The 14,248-nt window shown below is 39.6% G+C and overlaps 2 protein-coding genes across 2 annotated transcripts; one reads left to right on the plus strand and one right to left on the minus strand.

Moving 5' to 3' along the window:
- Window positions 1–2,715: 2,715 nt before the first annotated feature.
- psma1 (proteasome 20S subunit alpha 1) lies at window positions 2,716–6,396 on the plus strand. The gene is made up of 10 exons (XM_073471869.1): window positions 2,716–2,789; window positions 3,748–3,792; window positions 3,895–3,996; window positions 4,302–4,405; window positions 4,501–4,589; window positions 4,725–4,795; window positions 4,928–5,057; window positions 5,269–5,348; window positions 5,663–5,767; window positions 6,098–6,396. Exons 1-10 carry the CDS (start codon window positions 2,787–2,789, stop codon window positions 6,158–6,160), a joined length of 792 nt encoding a protein of 263 aa, XP_073327970.1. The 5' UTR covers window positions 2,716–2,786; the 3' UTR covers window positions 6,161–6,396.
- A 1,540-nt stretch (window positions 6,397–7,936) lies between these two features.
- Window positions 7,937–12,440, minus strand: ric3b (RIC3 acetylcholine receptor chaperone b). The gene is made up of 6 exons (XM_073472832.1): window positions 12,251–12,440; window positions 10,943–11,169; window positions 10,241–10,319; window positions 9,648–9,741; window positions 8,939–9,069; window positions 7,937–8,408 (listed from the first exon to the last, which is right to left on the minus strand). The coding sequence occupies exons 1-6, from the start codon at window positions 12,369–12,371 to the stop codon at window positions 7,948–7,950; spliced, it is 1,113 nt and encodes a 370-aa protein (XP_073328933.1). The 5' UTR covers window positions 12,372–12,440; the 3' UTR covers window positions 7,937–7,947.
- Between the last annotated feature and the right edge of the window lie 1,808 nt (window positions 12,441–14,248).

The raw sequence follows: 14,248 nt of genomic DNA on the forward strand, positions 1-14,248 counted from the left end.
CATCGCACAGTGACTCAGGCTGCTCTCCATTTGAAAAATTAAACGGGGGGCCGTTTGGCAGAGTTAAATGAGGCCCCCAGGAAAAAAAACATGCTGAGCTCAGCACCGCTCCTACAATCTCAATCACAAAGGAGGAGGTTGGCGCGCTGATGTAATGGCCGCCGCCGCCGTGCTGCCGCTGCCTTGGCAGAGGAGGAGAGCTCGTCAGCACGGCCCTACTAATTCATCCCCCCCACCACCCCCTCCTCCTGGATCAAGGGTACATCAGATATCATTAACAGAGAAAAGAGCTTAAAACCAGACACGGAGCTGGACGTAAGAGAGGATGAGGCGATCAGTGGGCATTTCTCTGACTGCAGAGACATGAAAAGTGACAGAATCCCTGGAGAAATAAAAAAAAATGCTTCTATATTTCAGGTTGAATGCAGGACAGTGCAGATTTAATGGAGCCATAGAGAATATACAGTATGAATGCATGTGTGAGGAAGAATCGAGGGACAAGTTACACACAGAAGATATGAATTATTACAGGCTGTCAGCATCTGTCCACCTGTAGAGCTCTTCCACAATATCTTAACCTATCTTAACTCCTTAACAAGTATACATCCTGAACTTAAAAGTGGACTTTAAAATAAGTACAACAATATAAAAAGTAAAAGTTTATGTCATGAAGAACGGCTCCTTTCTCAGATTATTGCATATTCATTTTATGGAGTATAAGTAAAACGTACCTGACAATTGAACTGACATACAGCACTTGATTGGGATACAGTGGCTACAGTACCATTAGCATTATTATATAACAGAGTATCTAAATCACTTCATTCTGGACGACACGATCTACTGCATGACGTACCAGCACGAACTAACACAGTCCAATACAAACAATGATATGAGTCACATTTATTTTATCGAGCATTTCCTGGCTTTTACCCATATAAGCGAACAAAAAGCAACATTTTCTGTGAGCTGAGGGACTTTAAATGATTCTGTGTTACTCCGTAGTATATGTGAAGTGTAGCAGCCTCATTAAACCCTACCACCACAATATTCCAGTACAACATTCAACTGTTGTCTTTATTGTTGGGACTCTCTGCGATAGGGGCATTTAGAAAATGTTAATCATGATAAAGAAACATGAAGAAACACATTAAGAAGATTCACTTTGAAGGCATTATGCACATTTATAGGTTCAATTTTGTAGGTAGAAAAAAGATTCATCTGAACTGTTTCTGTGTTGTACTGAGGGACGCTGTCATTTTACGAATTAACATTAATTTCAGTGGGTGGAGACGGTTCAGTCAGTTTTTATGAACTTGGTGACACTTTCCCGAAGAGAGTTGTCAAGAAGGAACTCCTTGCATCTATGATTCAAGTGGCATCAGCAGCTGCTTCATTGATAATAAATAAGCTGCTGATGGTGTCAAACTGCGACATGTCACACCAAAATGAAATTAATAATCTTGCACAGCTCGCTTCATATAAATGCGTTTTAACCCTATATTTTTGGTTCAAGACCGCTACACAGTCCATGTTGTTGTCTGTGGAGGAGAGGCAGATCTTGCAGTCCAGTTTAAAGGTCATGTGTTACTTCACCAGAAGTATTGACTGAGGTGCTCCGTGGCACAGAAATAACATATGTGAATTATTAAAATGGGTGGCATTTACCTTTAAAGAAGGAGACAGCACATGAACTGCTGCTGCCCTCATTTCACGACATGTTTTTGAGTTTTCGCAAATATTCTCTTAACTACGTGATGGCTTGTATTGTCTATCTATCTATCTATCTATCTATCTATCTATCTATCTATCTGTATATATTCAATTGCCACATTATTTAGTTGATTTGACATATAAAGAGGACGACATGAAATCCCTCACAACTACACAAGTATCAGGTGGAACGACACAATAAAGGTCAGTTTATTGTTGTATATTCTAACTTGTGTAGCAGTGATTTAACCTCCCACTGTTGCATTAAAGTTTTCTGCTGCGAGGAATGACCAAAGTCTGGTGTATAAATCAAAATTACAACATACACTTTAAATTCAGTCTAAGCTGAATGAAACTGAGTGAGTATGAAACTGCATCAGTTCAGTGTGAATCTAATTTTTATAGAAATGAAAACGGTGCTTTCTAGATTGTTATCGTTTTAAATCCAGTTCTCGATAATTAAAGGCAGACATGGAGAGACGTCTACAAACAAGCATAAAACAGACACCATTGTTGTCTACGGGACGACACAGACGTCTTTCTTCTGGAGCTGTGTGTGTTTCAGCAGCAGATGTGTGTCCCTGTCAGTTTCTACAGCCAGATGATGCAGCTAATTCTGATTTATTGCTGCCTCCTAGTGTCCATGAACAAGAACTGCACCTGTTCCGTCAGTGCAGACAAGAGAAGAGAAGCAAGAATGAACAGATTCAGTGAGAGAATAATAATAATAATAATAATAATAATAATAATAATAATATTCTTTTCATTGGTAGTTTTACACATATTTCTGAGAAGAAATGTTGAAATAACTTCAAAATCCAGATTTATTCATTATTAAATAATAACTCAATTATTTACTGATAAATGTAATTGTTTTGATTATCCCCTTTTTTTAAATCAACGAGAAGAAATATTAAAACATCGTGATAAGGTTGTTTTGCAGCAGCCAGGATCAACTCTGCTCAATCGATCACTGATTTTCAATCGGTGCTCTGCTATTTTCCCTGACGTCGCTTCCAGGATACTAAATCAAGTCAGACTCACAGGCGGAGGAAACACTTTCAGAAGCAGAGATGGTAACTATGAATGAAATCTGAATTGCGTTGATCAGTTAATAATATATAACATGTTTACACAGTAAATAAATCAAACAGGGTGTTCATCTAGTATATTTTATTTGGAAACATATAAAACGGGGTCCATTTACTCGCACCAAGCTATCGCTAGCTAGCTAACTTTTGACTGCACACTGTGAGTAAGCAAAACAGCTTCACTGACTGCTAATGTTAGCTGCACGGATGCCGGCTAACTGACGTGTGTCCAAACAAACTCACGGTTAATATTTGTGGTATGATATCGCATTAGATAATGGTTATAATTAACCCTGTGTAGTTTCGTTTAGCGCCAATTTAATGTATCGTAAATACGTTGTGAATTATTGTGCTGGTTGGCTAGCTAGCAGGCTAACGCAAAGTAGCTAGCAGACGTTAGCCAGCATAGGCTGAGTTAGCATCAAATTGAAGTATCATGCCTTTTACTTTCGTTTTCCCTCAGTTCGCTGGCGTTTGGCTTCAACTTAAAAACTTTTGTTGCGATGCTAACTTGCATAAATATAGTCAATAGCTACTGCAATGTTTAAGCTAACTTTCGTACAACCGGCATTTTATCCAGCTATTGTCAGCGAGCTCTCCGCAAAACTAAGTTAAATAGGCACCGAGCGCATCAAAACATTAGCTAAAATGATGCCTGTACTCGGTTTCCTGATTATCTTCGGTAAGCTGCTGTTCACAAAGCTGAGCTTATCAATTATTCAGTCGTCAGATAGTAATTTAAAACCCGAGTGTAGAGGAGTCCAGGCTGGAGGTTCAGTCTTGTGCAGTCGTGACTGAGTCCAGGAGAAATAACGTTAGTTTGTAAGTGAGAAGATAGCAGATAATGCAAGACAACTATGTAAGCTCAGCTCCTTTGTGTTTTATAATGAGTGTCATTTTAAAAATAGGTCACTTCTAAAGCATGTCTTGTTTTTATCCGCAGTTTCGCAATCAGTACGACAACGATGTGACAGTATGGAGCCCACAGGTAAGTCGCTGTTGGCCCTAAGCTCTGTCTGTGACTGACTTTACAAAGTGAGTAATAAACAACAATATGTAAACCAAATGATTCATGTCCATGTTGCTACAGGGCCGTATTCATCAGATCGAGTATGCCATGGAGGCAGTGAAACAGGGGTCTGCAACCGTAGGGCTCAAATCCAAAACCCATGCAGTCCTGGTTGCATTAAAGGTACAGTCCGTCAGTCTGTGTGATGTCTCTCAGTGTGTCTGCTTCCCAAAAACCTGCAACATTGTAACAATCCTCAATTACAAATGATTCATATTGTCAATTTTAAATAACATTTGCGTCAAAATCATTCATAGGTAGGCATCAGTATCCATTTCATCTGCTCTGACACCCTGTTTTATTTGGAAACCAAGGAAGAAGTGTATTATCTGCGCCATTTAATGGTGCACTGAAATAGTATAATTGTAGCTGATTAATTGTGACAGTGGAAGGACAATGCATGATTTCATATTTTTGTGTCTCTGCAGAGAGCCCAGTCTGAACTGGCTGCCCATCAGAAGAAGATCCTCCATGTCGACAACCACATCGGCATCTCCATCGCTGGACTGACTGCTGACGCCAGACTGCTCTGGTAGGTCGCAGCTGCCTTGATGGTCTGAATGAAGCTTTTCAGTGCATGTGCAAATCAACAAATGTGATTAGATACTAACGCCCTCTCTCCCACAGTAACTTCATGCGTCAGGAGTGCTTGGACTCAAGATTTGTCTTCGACAGGCCCCTCCCCACGTCCCGTCTTGTCTCTCTTATTGGAAGCAGTATCCTTACTACTGTTAGCTTGATGTTCTGAAGAAAAAAAGTTTATTTTTGTGTGTTATCTTGGCTCATGTTCCTCATGTGAAGAAGCTCATCTGTTACTCTAAAGTAAAATTGACCTTTAACTGAGCCTTCAGAAACCCAAATCCCAACACAGAGATATGGAAGGAGGCCCTACGGTGTTGGACTTCTCATTGCTGGCTTTGATGTAAGTCTGCTCACTCAAACATCTAATTACTTTTATCTAGCTATATTATTATTTGTTTCCCCTGTGAAAGAATAAATGTTCTACAAATTTGGACTTTAAATCTAACCATTGTTAAAATGTTGTGTGTTGCAGGACATGGGACCTCATATCTTCCAGACCTGTCCGTCAGCCAACTACTTTGACTGCAAAGCCATGTCCATCGGAGCGCGCTCTCAGTCTGCACGCACCTACCTGGAGAGATGCATGGACAAGTTCTCCGACTGTAAGATGACATTTCTTGTACTAGCCTGACTTGCTGACACATTTAGAAGAGATAGTTTTGACTATGCAGGTCGGGTTTTATTACATTTTTGTTTATGAGTTCTTTTTTTCATTTAGCAACTTCACAGTTCAAACATTGATAGTCGGTGTCTTCCACCTGCTGTATGACTTGTGGAAGTACTTGCATTAAGAAAGTTTTGTTTTGCGCTCAGGTAATCTGAATGACCTGGTCCAGCATGGCCTCCGTGCTCTCAGAGAAACCCTCCCGAGCGAGCAGGACCTCACCACCAAGGTACGTCAACTCTCTCCTCTCCTGTTTAAAGTGACACGCTGTTAGTAAATCCCAGCACAGAAGAGTTCAGTCGTCTTCGTCCTCATCTGTGTGTTATAGAGACATGTATTTGTTGTGGGATAAAACCTGTATCCACCCAGACAGAGTTGTGTAACAAATAAAACAAAACCTTACCCAGTAGCTGTAATATGGTTAAATACCAATTGTGTTGCGTATTTCTTTCAGGATTCAAAGGCCAACACAAGATGTTGCAGTGTTCTTTTAAATATAATAGTTTAGTGGCCGTTTCTTATGTTTATTTCTCAATCTTTCAGAATGTTTCCATTGGTATTGTGGGGAAGGACATGGAGTTCGTCATTTATGACGACGATGATGTCGCCCCATTCCTGGAAGGACTGGAGGAGAGGCCACAGAGAAAGGTACAGCAAGGGGTACCGGATTTATAAAGTTCAGTTTGGACTCATGATGTTGTTGTTGTTGTTGTTCTGCAGTGTCAATAATGTGATCAGTCCAAACTCTTATCTTCTGAACTTTGTTGGTTGTATTAAATTTGGCCCAGGTTAGTCCGACAGAATACTGTTAAAATATACACGTAAGTTAAAGGCACATATTTGACATTTTTTGAGAGCAATAAAGGTGTGAAAATAAAATGTAGAGATGCTGAACACCTCCTGTTGTATCTAAAATTACAGCTAGACAGACACTGAAGTTTCTGTGCTAAACCACGCCTATGTCTGTTTTTGTCTCAGGTTGCCCAGCCAGCAGATGAACCCGCCGCTGCACCAGCATCTGATGAGCCAATGGAGCACTGAGGCGGCCCCGTCAGTTTACTTCCTGTTCTGAGAGGGGGCGGGCACAAACCCAGACCAACCTGACACTTATAGCAACTCACCAGAATAACTGTTAGAGGGGAGAGCTGTTGTTGTGATGTGCCACTTGCTAAACTGTTCATCCAAAATATTCTCTGCAAACATCAACAACTGTGATGTTTTGCTTTTGTATGAGTAAATGTACCATTATACAAGTAATAAACTCTTTTTTTGAATTATGCTGCTACTCTTCATTACTTAAATGCCTAATTAATACACATTTGCACATCTCCTGAGCAATTGTTCAACTGAAATTACTGATAAACTTTAGCTGAGAATGAGCACAAGAGCAAAGATACTTACAATATCTAGATGAGCAGGATTGCAGGCAACAAAGCGCTGAGTTTCTAAAATGTTGACCGTGTGACAATGACGAATCAAACCAAAAGCCGACAGTTTATAATCCAGAAAATTTTATTCAAGTAATTAACAGTATTTAAATCATGGATATGCATACCCAGGTGCTTTTCTGAACAGCAAATAAATAAATTCAGTTTATAAAAGTAAAAATCTTTAAATAATTTAGAGCACAAGACAGCAGGTCCATCACAAACACTTACAGAGGGACCTTTAATGTCCAATAGGTCTTGTCCGCTTTAATTAAGTGCATCTCTTTTATTGTATGTCTTCATACTTGAAGCAACAAAATGTAACTTCAGCTCTGGTCAGACACCAACCCAAGTTACATTTTGATGCTTTAAAGGCGCACTATGTAGTTTTGGAAAAGAAATTCAGACTCAGAAACATAATATTTATAATATTAATATGGTAATAACACAAACTCAGAAGTATTTATTTGATATATTTCCATAACTGGAAAAAACTAGCTGTCCTCAGAGGTGAACACTGTTTGAAGCTAGAAACGTGGCTGTTTAGAAGCAAATATAAATGAAGTAAAACAGGATGAAACTGTGTTGTCCTCTGAGGATGGTTTGTTTATTCAGTCATGACTGACTTCTCTTTAAGTTTCTCCCCCAGAACTACATAGTGAGTTAGAGGGAAGTCAGGGTTATACAAATCATCTTGAACATGAAGACCACAGGAATTTTAAAATGTCTATAATTTGAATAGAGTTTTGTGAGTTCAACAAATGTTTTGCCAGGTGAGAAAAGGCACAAACGCCCCAATAAATGTGAGAAATGTGATTAAAAACCTATTTTCCATTTGGATCCAGCATCCCCAACTGCATAATATCTGCTCACATCACATTTTCTAAATGTGTCCTGATCTGAGCTACAACTACTAATTTCAAAATATGATATATATTATTTAGTGGAACAAGTTTTGAAATGTTTGCTTGACATTTAGAAACATGTAAAAACACCTTTAGTTTAAGAGCTTTATGTGAATAAGTAGGAAGTGGGTTTGATCACCAACAGTGCGAAAGCCTTCAGAACACATTTTCACATCAGATCTCAACCCTAGAGTCCTGGAAGCATGTCAGTGTTGGTTTAATAAAAGTAATTATAAATAAGTCGACGGGTATTATTATATTCGATTATTAGCGTTTTACAAATGAGGCCCCTGTTTTGTCTTTAAAAAGACCTCCGCCTACACTTACTCCATTTTAGGTAAGCACATTTTCTCACTTTTTAACTTCAAGTAAAGATAAACAAAGCTGGCAACGTGTTTTCACGCATTCACCAACATTCATGCTCCTCTGATGAGAGCTGATTCAAAAAGCAGCTGTCCTCACGAGGCCCAGGCTCGAGTTTATACGCAGTTGGAGGTCAGTGCGAGGCTTTCTTTGCTCTCCTCCTCTTGTTCCTCCGTCTGACCGTGCTGCAGGAAGTTTCCGTCTCCGTCGACCTGCTGAGGTCCTCCATCTTCTCCTGCTCCATCATGGACGTCATCTTCAGTGAGAGGTCCAGCTCCTCCAGGACTCCGGCCAGGTCCTCCTCCGGGACGCCCAGATCGATTTTACCCCCTCCGTCCTTGTGTTCGTGCAGGCTCTCATTCACACCTAAATCACTGTCTGGACCCACATCCGCTTCACTTACTGCTGTAAAATTAGATTCTTTCACAGCCTCTGTTTGCTCAGCCTCTCCTCCCCCTGTGACGTCCTCATGTATGTTTTCCACGTCGTCTCCATCAGCTTGGGTCCTCTCGGCCTCTGTCTCCGCCTGTGGACTGTGGTGCTGACAGCAGCAGCGGGAATGTTCCCAGTGCTGCCGAGGCTCCTCGGGATAATCTGCAGACATTTTAGGGAAATTTAATAAGTCATTAATCGATCACCATTTCCTTGATTGACACTGGTGGAAGTGTTTGTCAGAAACCCATCATCTGATTCAGCAGTGACAGCTGAAATCTATAAAAAATCAATCTGAGGTTTTGGGGTTTTGTCAGGATTCCAGTATTACTTTGCAACTGAAATTAGTTTTTAGCCAACCACCTATAAATCATGTGCACTAGACTATTTGAAACTGATCTCCTGCAGCCCAGGAAGCCACTGGTTTCAGTTTATGCAAATACAGAATCAAAATAACCTGCAGATACTTTAAAAAAAAGGTCAAGAAATCACACCAAAGAGCATCAGTTGCTTTTATTTTTTGGGGACATGAGACCGTGGACGCTTGTTACACCCCTACTATTAGATGATGGAATTTACCAAAAGCGCTTGAATGCACCACTCCATTTTGTGCTAACAAATCTCTGGAGTGGTGATATAAGAGGTTTTTTTTAGTAAACTGTAATTCCTGCAGTGTCACAGTGCTCGTGTACCTTCCCAGTCATCCTGGCTCTTCTTCTCTGGAGTCACGTTGTCGACCAGCTGGCCCTCCTGCATCACCCGAGTTATCTCCGTCAGCTGCTGCAGGAGACTCTCCTCCTGATCCGCCGTCACGCCCTTCAGCCTGCAACACACACAGAAAACTACACATTTAACCCTGATTACCATTAACACTAACACACTGATCAGTTGGTGGTGTGCTCGATTTAGGGCTGCCAGAAATAACAAGATTCACTTCATGTTTGGTCTTTTAGGTGTTGATCTGGTTGAATTCTCTTAATAATTTTCCAGGATACTATTTTAACACAACAGCTCGATATCTGTGAGGATATCGTCCAAAAAAGTACAATTAAACTTACACATTTTATAGTTCGAGGATGATTATGAAGCTCACACTAACAGGTTATACACCTTTTTAAGCTTTGAAAATGAAGATAACACATGGAAGTGTTAAAAACAACCCACATACAGGAATAAGAGATCATTATATCTAAGGGACTGAACAGACTGCACAAGAGGAAAGGAAATGATCTTTATGGGAGTGTCGTGTTTGTCTTCATCTTTACTTTGGAAGAAATTATTGCAAGCATGCGATTAAATTAACTAATCAACAAATGATTCAATCAAACCAGCCATTTCTGTCAGGAAAAGAGGGAGGAGGCCGACTGATGAAATGATTCCTCAGTACAGGCACACACCCACCTCTCAGGACTGTGGTGGGCGTTGGAAACAATATTCTCCATCACCAGCTCCGTCTCCCTGAGTTTCTCCTGCAGCTGAGCCAACTCAAAGTCAGCTGGAAGGCGACAGAGGGAGAAAAAATGAACAATCTGAGACGACAGAACAGACAGAAACTGACCACACGCAAAAATGTAGGCAGTTTGGATAATTTGAAAAACGTCAAGTTCTTGTTTTCACAGCCGGAGCGGACTGCAATTCATCTTACTGCGTGACGCTTTGTGGGAATCAATATGCCAGAAAATAACCAACATTAATTTATTTCTCATTACGTTAATGCACCGTAAAAATGCACATCATGGAGGTTTCTGAGACTGGATGTGACACACACACACACACACACACACACACACACACAGCTACAGAAAATACGGTATTAATCTAAAGGACTTCCCACAAAGCAGAAAATACAATTTTTCGGAAGAATTTATATTCATGTGATAGACGTCTTTTTCAATGCAGCGCTCACTGCTTTTATTTTAAATAAATAAGATGGAAGTTAGTAGTTAAGGTGGCTAAAGAAAGAATGAGTTTAACTGATGTTGACTGATACTCACTGATCTTTCTCTTCATGTTCTCGGACCGAACTGAAGGAAACCTGCTCTCTGATGGTTTGCTGTTCCCTTTAGATGTGATCTGACACGGAGACAATAACAGCGTTAAAATAGATAAACCTACGATCTCAAGGTGATTTTCTTTTATGATGCTAACTGCCTGTCAATGTGCATCAGTGGCAATAAAGTGAAAGAAAAACTTTTCAACAAAACTCTGCTGTGAACAAAATCCACGGCAGAGTTTCCATTTGTATTTAAATCACTTGCACACCGACAGTTATTTTTTCTGACAAACAGCACTATTCATTATCAAAGTGAAATGTTGATAATTAACTTTTCTATATAGTTTGATCTTTCCTGCAATGTCAGATGCTTTGTTACTTGCTTGAATAAATGTCACTGTGAATATACATTCTATAATAAATCCTTGAGCTTTTATACCAAATTAATTGAGTTTTGATAAAAGCCTACAAAGATAATATTGTTGAATGTTAAATATTGCCTTCACAAGAAGCAGCTGTACACAAACTTTGCCTTAAAGGAATCATCTCTGGTCAGATTTTTATTTAATGTCTGATCAAAACATTAATTAAGAAGAAGAAATAATCAATAATCAAAACTTTTAAGTTGAGGTCGTGAGTACTTTTTACACCAGCTCTGTCATCATCGTCATTCAGAGGCTGTGTTGAGTCTCTGGTGTTTCACCTTGAACAGTATGTAGAGAATGTAGAGTAAGATCCCGAAGCCGTACACGGGGATGATCTGTCCTGCCAGGTTGGACTTGCCCCCGGTTCCTGCCCCCGTTCCTGCTCCCTTGGCCCGGGCTATGGCCTCGGTGTTGTGGGCTCTGGAGAAGCCGGCGGCCGCAGCCCTCTGGCCTCGACCCTCCGGGGCAGTCTGACGGTGCATCATCGGAGGGAGGCGACCTTTACCTGAAGGGAGGGGAGGAGGAGGATTCTCCTGATGGTCAGTTTAGGAAAACATGACTGATTTACAACATCAATAACAGCAGAGCACAAAACAATCTGAACCAGAACAACAACAAATCTACAAGAATTTGTCTTATGGCTGCAACCAATGATTACTTTCATTGTTGATTATTTTCTTGATTAATCAATTAGTTGTTTGGTTTATAAAATGTCAGAAAATGGTAAAAAAAAAAGAAAAAAATGTTGATCAGTGTTTGATGACGTCCTCTAATGTCTTGTTTTGCTCACAACCCAGAGATTGTCCGTTTATTGTCATAGAGGAGGAAAGAAAGCAGAAAATATTCACATTTAAGAAGCTGGAATCAGACAATTTAGACTTTTCTTAGAAAATGACCCAATTAACTGAGTATCAAAATGGCTGGCAATTGATATAAAAGTTAAAAAACAATAATTTAATTGATTAATCGTTGCAGCTCTAGTCACGTAACTTTTATATATAGAGAATTGTGTTAAACTCTGCAGTAACAAGTGATTATTGTGAAGAAATGGACATGTTTAACCTAAAAGGCTGTGCCACACAGGCTTGTTTCCCCTTTAAACAGAAACCCCACATCACGCTGATATCAGTGGGGATTTGTACTGCCTCATTTTTGAAGCCTGCAGCTTCTATTGATCATGTCATATGTTTAGTACCTTTATGAACTATACTGCCTTAAACCGACAGGTGTTTCTATTATTTAGTCCACCCTGCGTTTATCAATAAAGGCAGAGTGGTTTAGCTTTACCTGGGTGTACCTAATACACTGGCAAGGCAGTGTTTCTATAGCTCAAGCCTTCTTCTTTTACACACATCTAATAAACTGCAGACAGGTGTTATGGTGTGTTTGGCGCCCTCTTCAGGGAGGCAATGTAACTGCATGGTTGATGGGGGATTCAGCGGTGATGTGCAGCACAGACTGTGGTTTAAAATACAAAAATACACCTTCAATCACAATATGAAAAGCCACAATAACAAGCTTCAATCCTCAGCATCGAGCTGAAGACATTTTGACGGATTACACAGGAAGAGTTAAAGGTGACGCACCCTCCGGCCGCTCAGCAGCATCCTTCCTCCCGCGGGACAGCAGCATTTTAGGAAGCAGCAGAGCGACGCACAGCACGAGGCACGTCGCGAGGGTCACCTTCTGAAATGTCGACATCGCCATGATGAGAGATGAAAGATCACCTTCCTGCCGGAGAACGACGATATGTGCCCGGTTTACGGTGAGGAGACAGAGGGGACGGTGGGTCGATGTCGTTTCTCATCCATCGGTTCCACTTCCTTGTTGACTGGAGGACCGGAAGTGCGTCGGAACTGCAATGGACGTGTTTCACCACAGGGTGGCGCCAAACGACCGTCCTAATTTCTTTTCTTTTCTTTTCTTTCCCTACAAAACCATGTAATAAAACTATTAAAAAAGGGCAAATACATTAAAATATATAGAGAACATAATATTAAATGTATGAAATGGAAAATAAATAAATCAGAAATTCGATACGTAGATGGTCTTTAATAAGGATTAAAGGTTGATACATTCAGAGGATATTATTTTGTAGAATTGTGCACATTTCATCAGTTGCAGATTTTAGGTTCATATATTTCAAGGATTTATTTACAATACAGTCTGAATTCATTGTAAAAAGCACTGAAATTATTATTTTATAGCCCTTTTTTAATTTTCTATAAACAAAAGTCACAAAAGTAGTCATCTGTAACACATCATTCCAGGGTTAGTATTTATATATTCAATTTAATGTCTGTCTGCATTGTACTTGTGAATTTTTTGACTTTCTAAATTGTTGGGATACAGTACATGTAATCAAGTTTTGTTGTTGCTTTTTTTAAAAGAGGAGAGGAGTTTGTCAACACACAGCCTGATTTAAATTGTTCTGACTTTTAAAAAAAAAAAAGCAGACATATATCAAGTAGAAATAATTCCTAACTGTTTGTCAATTCATATCTATTTATTAATGTTTTATTATTCCCCACAATTAGACAAAATGAGTCTGCAAGTAACTCAAAATTATATAAATAAAGTTACACCACACACTTTTTCAAAAGGGGCTGCACAATATGTTTAGAAAAAAGAAAAAGAAAGAAAAACACATGCTGCAACTGTTTTGACATCACAATTGCAATATAATTCACAATATGTGGGAATTACCAGTTTTTTTTATCATGTTTTCACAATTTTCATTTCTTAGTAAAATCATGATGTTGTGACATTTGTTTTGACATTTTATTTTGTAGATCATATCCTCATTTGTCATGTTTTACATTCCACTTCCTGTCTTTGTCTGTTTCCCACAGTTTTTCCTGCTCCCCTGTGTTCCATTAGATATCAGCCTCTGTGTATTGAAGTGTGTTCTTCACTCATCATTGGTTCCTCAGTGCCTCACGTCTGTTTCCTGGTCGTGTCTTCTCCTCGTGTTTTACCTGTATGTTATCCCGGTTTTCACTTAGTTTAGTTTTCCCGCTCTTGGATTATTCCTGCCTACTGTCCTTTTTGCCTAAACCACAACAGTCTGTATCAAACAAACATTTTTACTTACGCACTCAAAAGTGCGTGTTGCTTATAATTACTTCATATGCAGAGTTTGACACTAGAAGACCCTGTATTAGCATCTCCATAGATTCTGGAAGGAGAGGATGTAATTTTAAGAATTTGTAAGTACTTTATTGAACTTTTTTATTGTTGTCTGTATCTCAAAAAATGTCTGGAGAGGATCTTACAATGATGTTTCTCTGATTTTGGTCACATCAGTACATTAATAACGAGCACACACACTGAAATTAAAATTAATTTTAATTAGTTGAGAAAAAACAGCTTGAGATCAAACAGAACTATGTTGGTTTTGAAGCGTCCCTTGCCGTCAGAGTCCAGAGGCAGAGAGATGAAGCAGAAACAAATCACTCCTCAGTTGCTGAGCCGAGCCAAACTATATTTGCAAACATGTCTGGTTTGTTTGGGGCTTCCTACATGCCAGAAGGGTGGAGTTCGGTGACTGTCAGAGTGATTTGACAATCAGAGAGAAGTCTAAA

The sequence above is a fragment of the Pagrus major genome, chromosome 8, assembly GCF_040436345.1.
Source record: "Pagrus major chromosome 8, Pma_NU_1.0".
In the NCBI taxonomy this organism is placed as follows: Eukaryota; Metazoa; Chordata; class Actinopteri; order Spariformes; family Sparidae; genus Pagrus; species Pagrus major.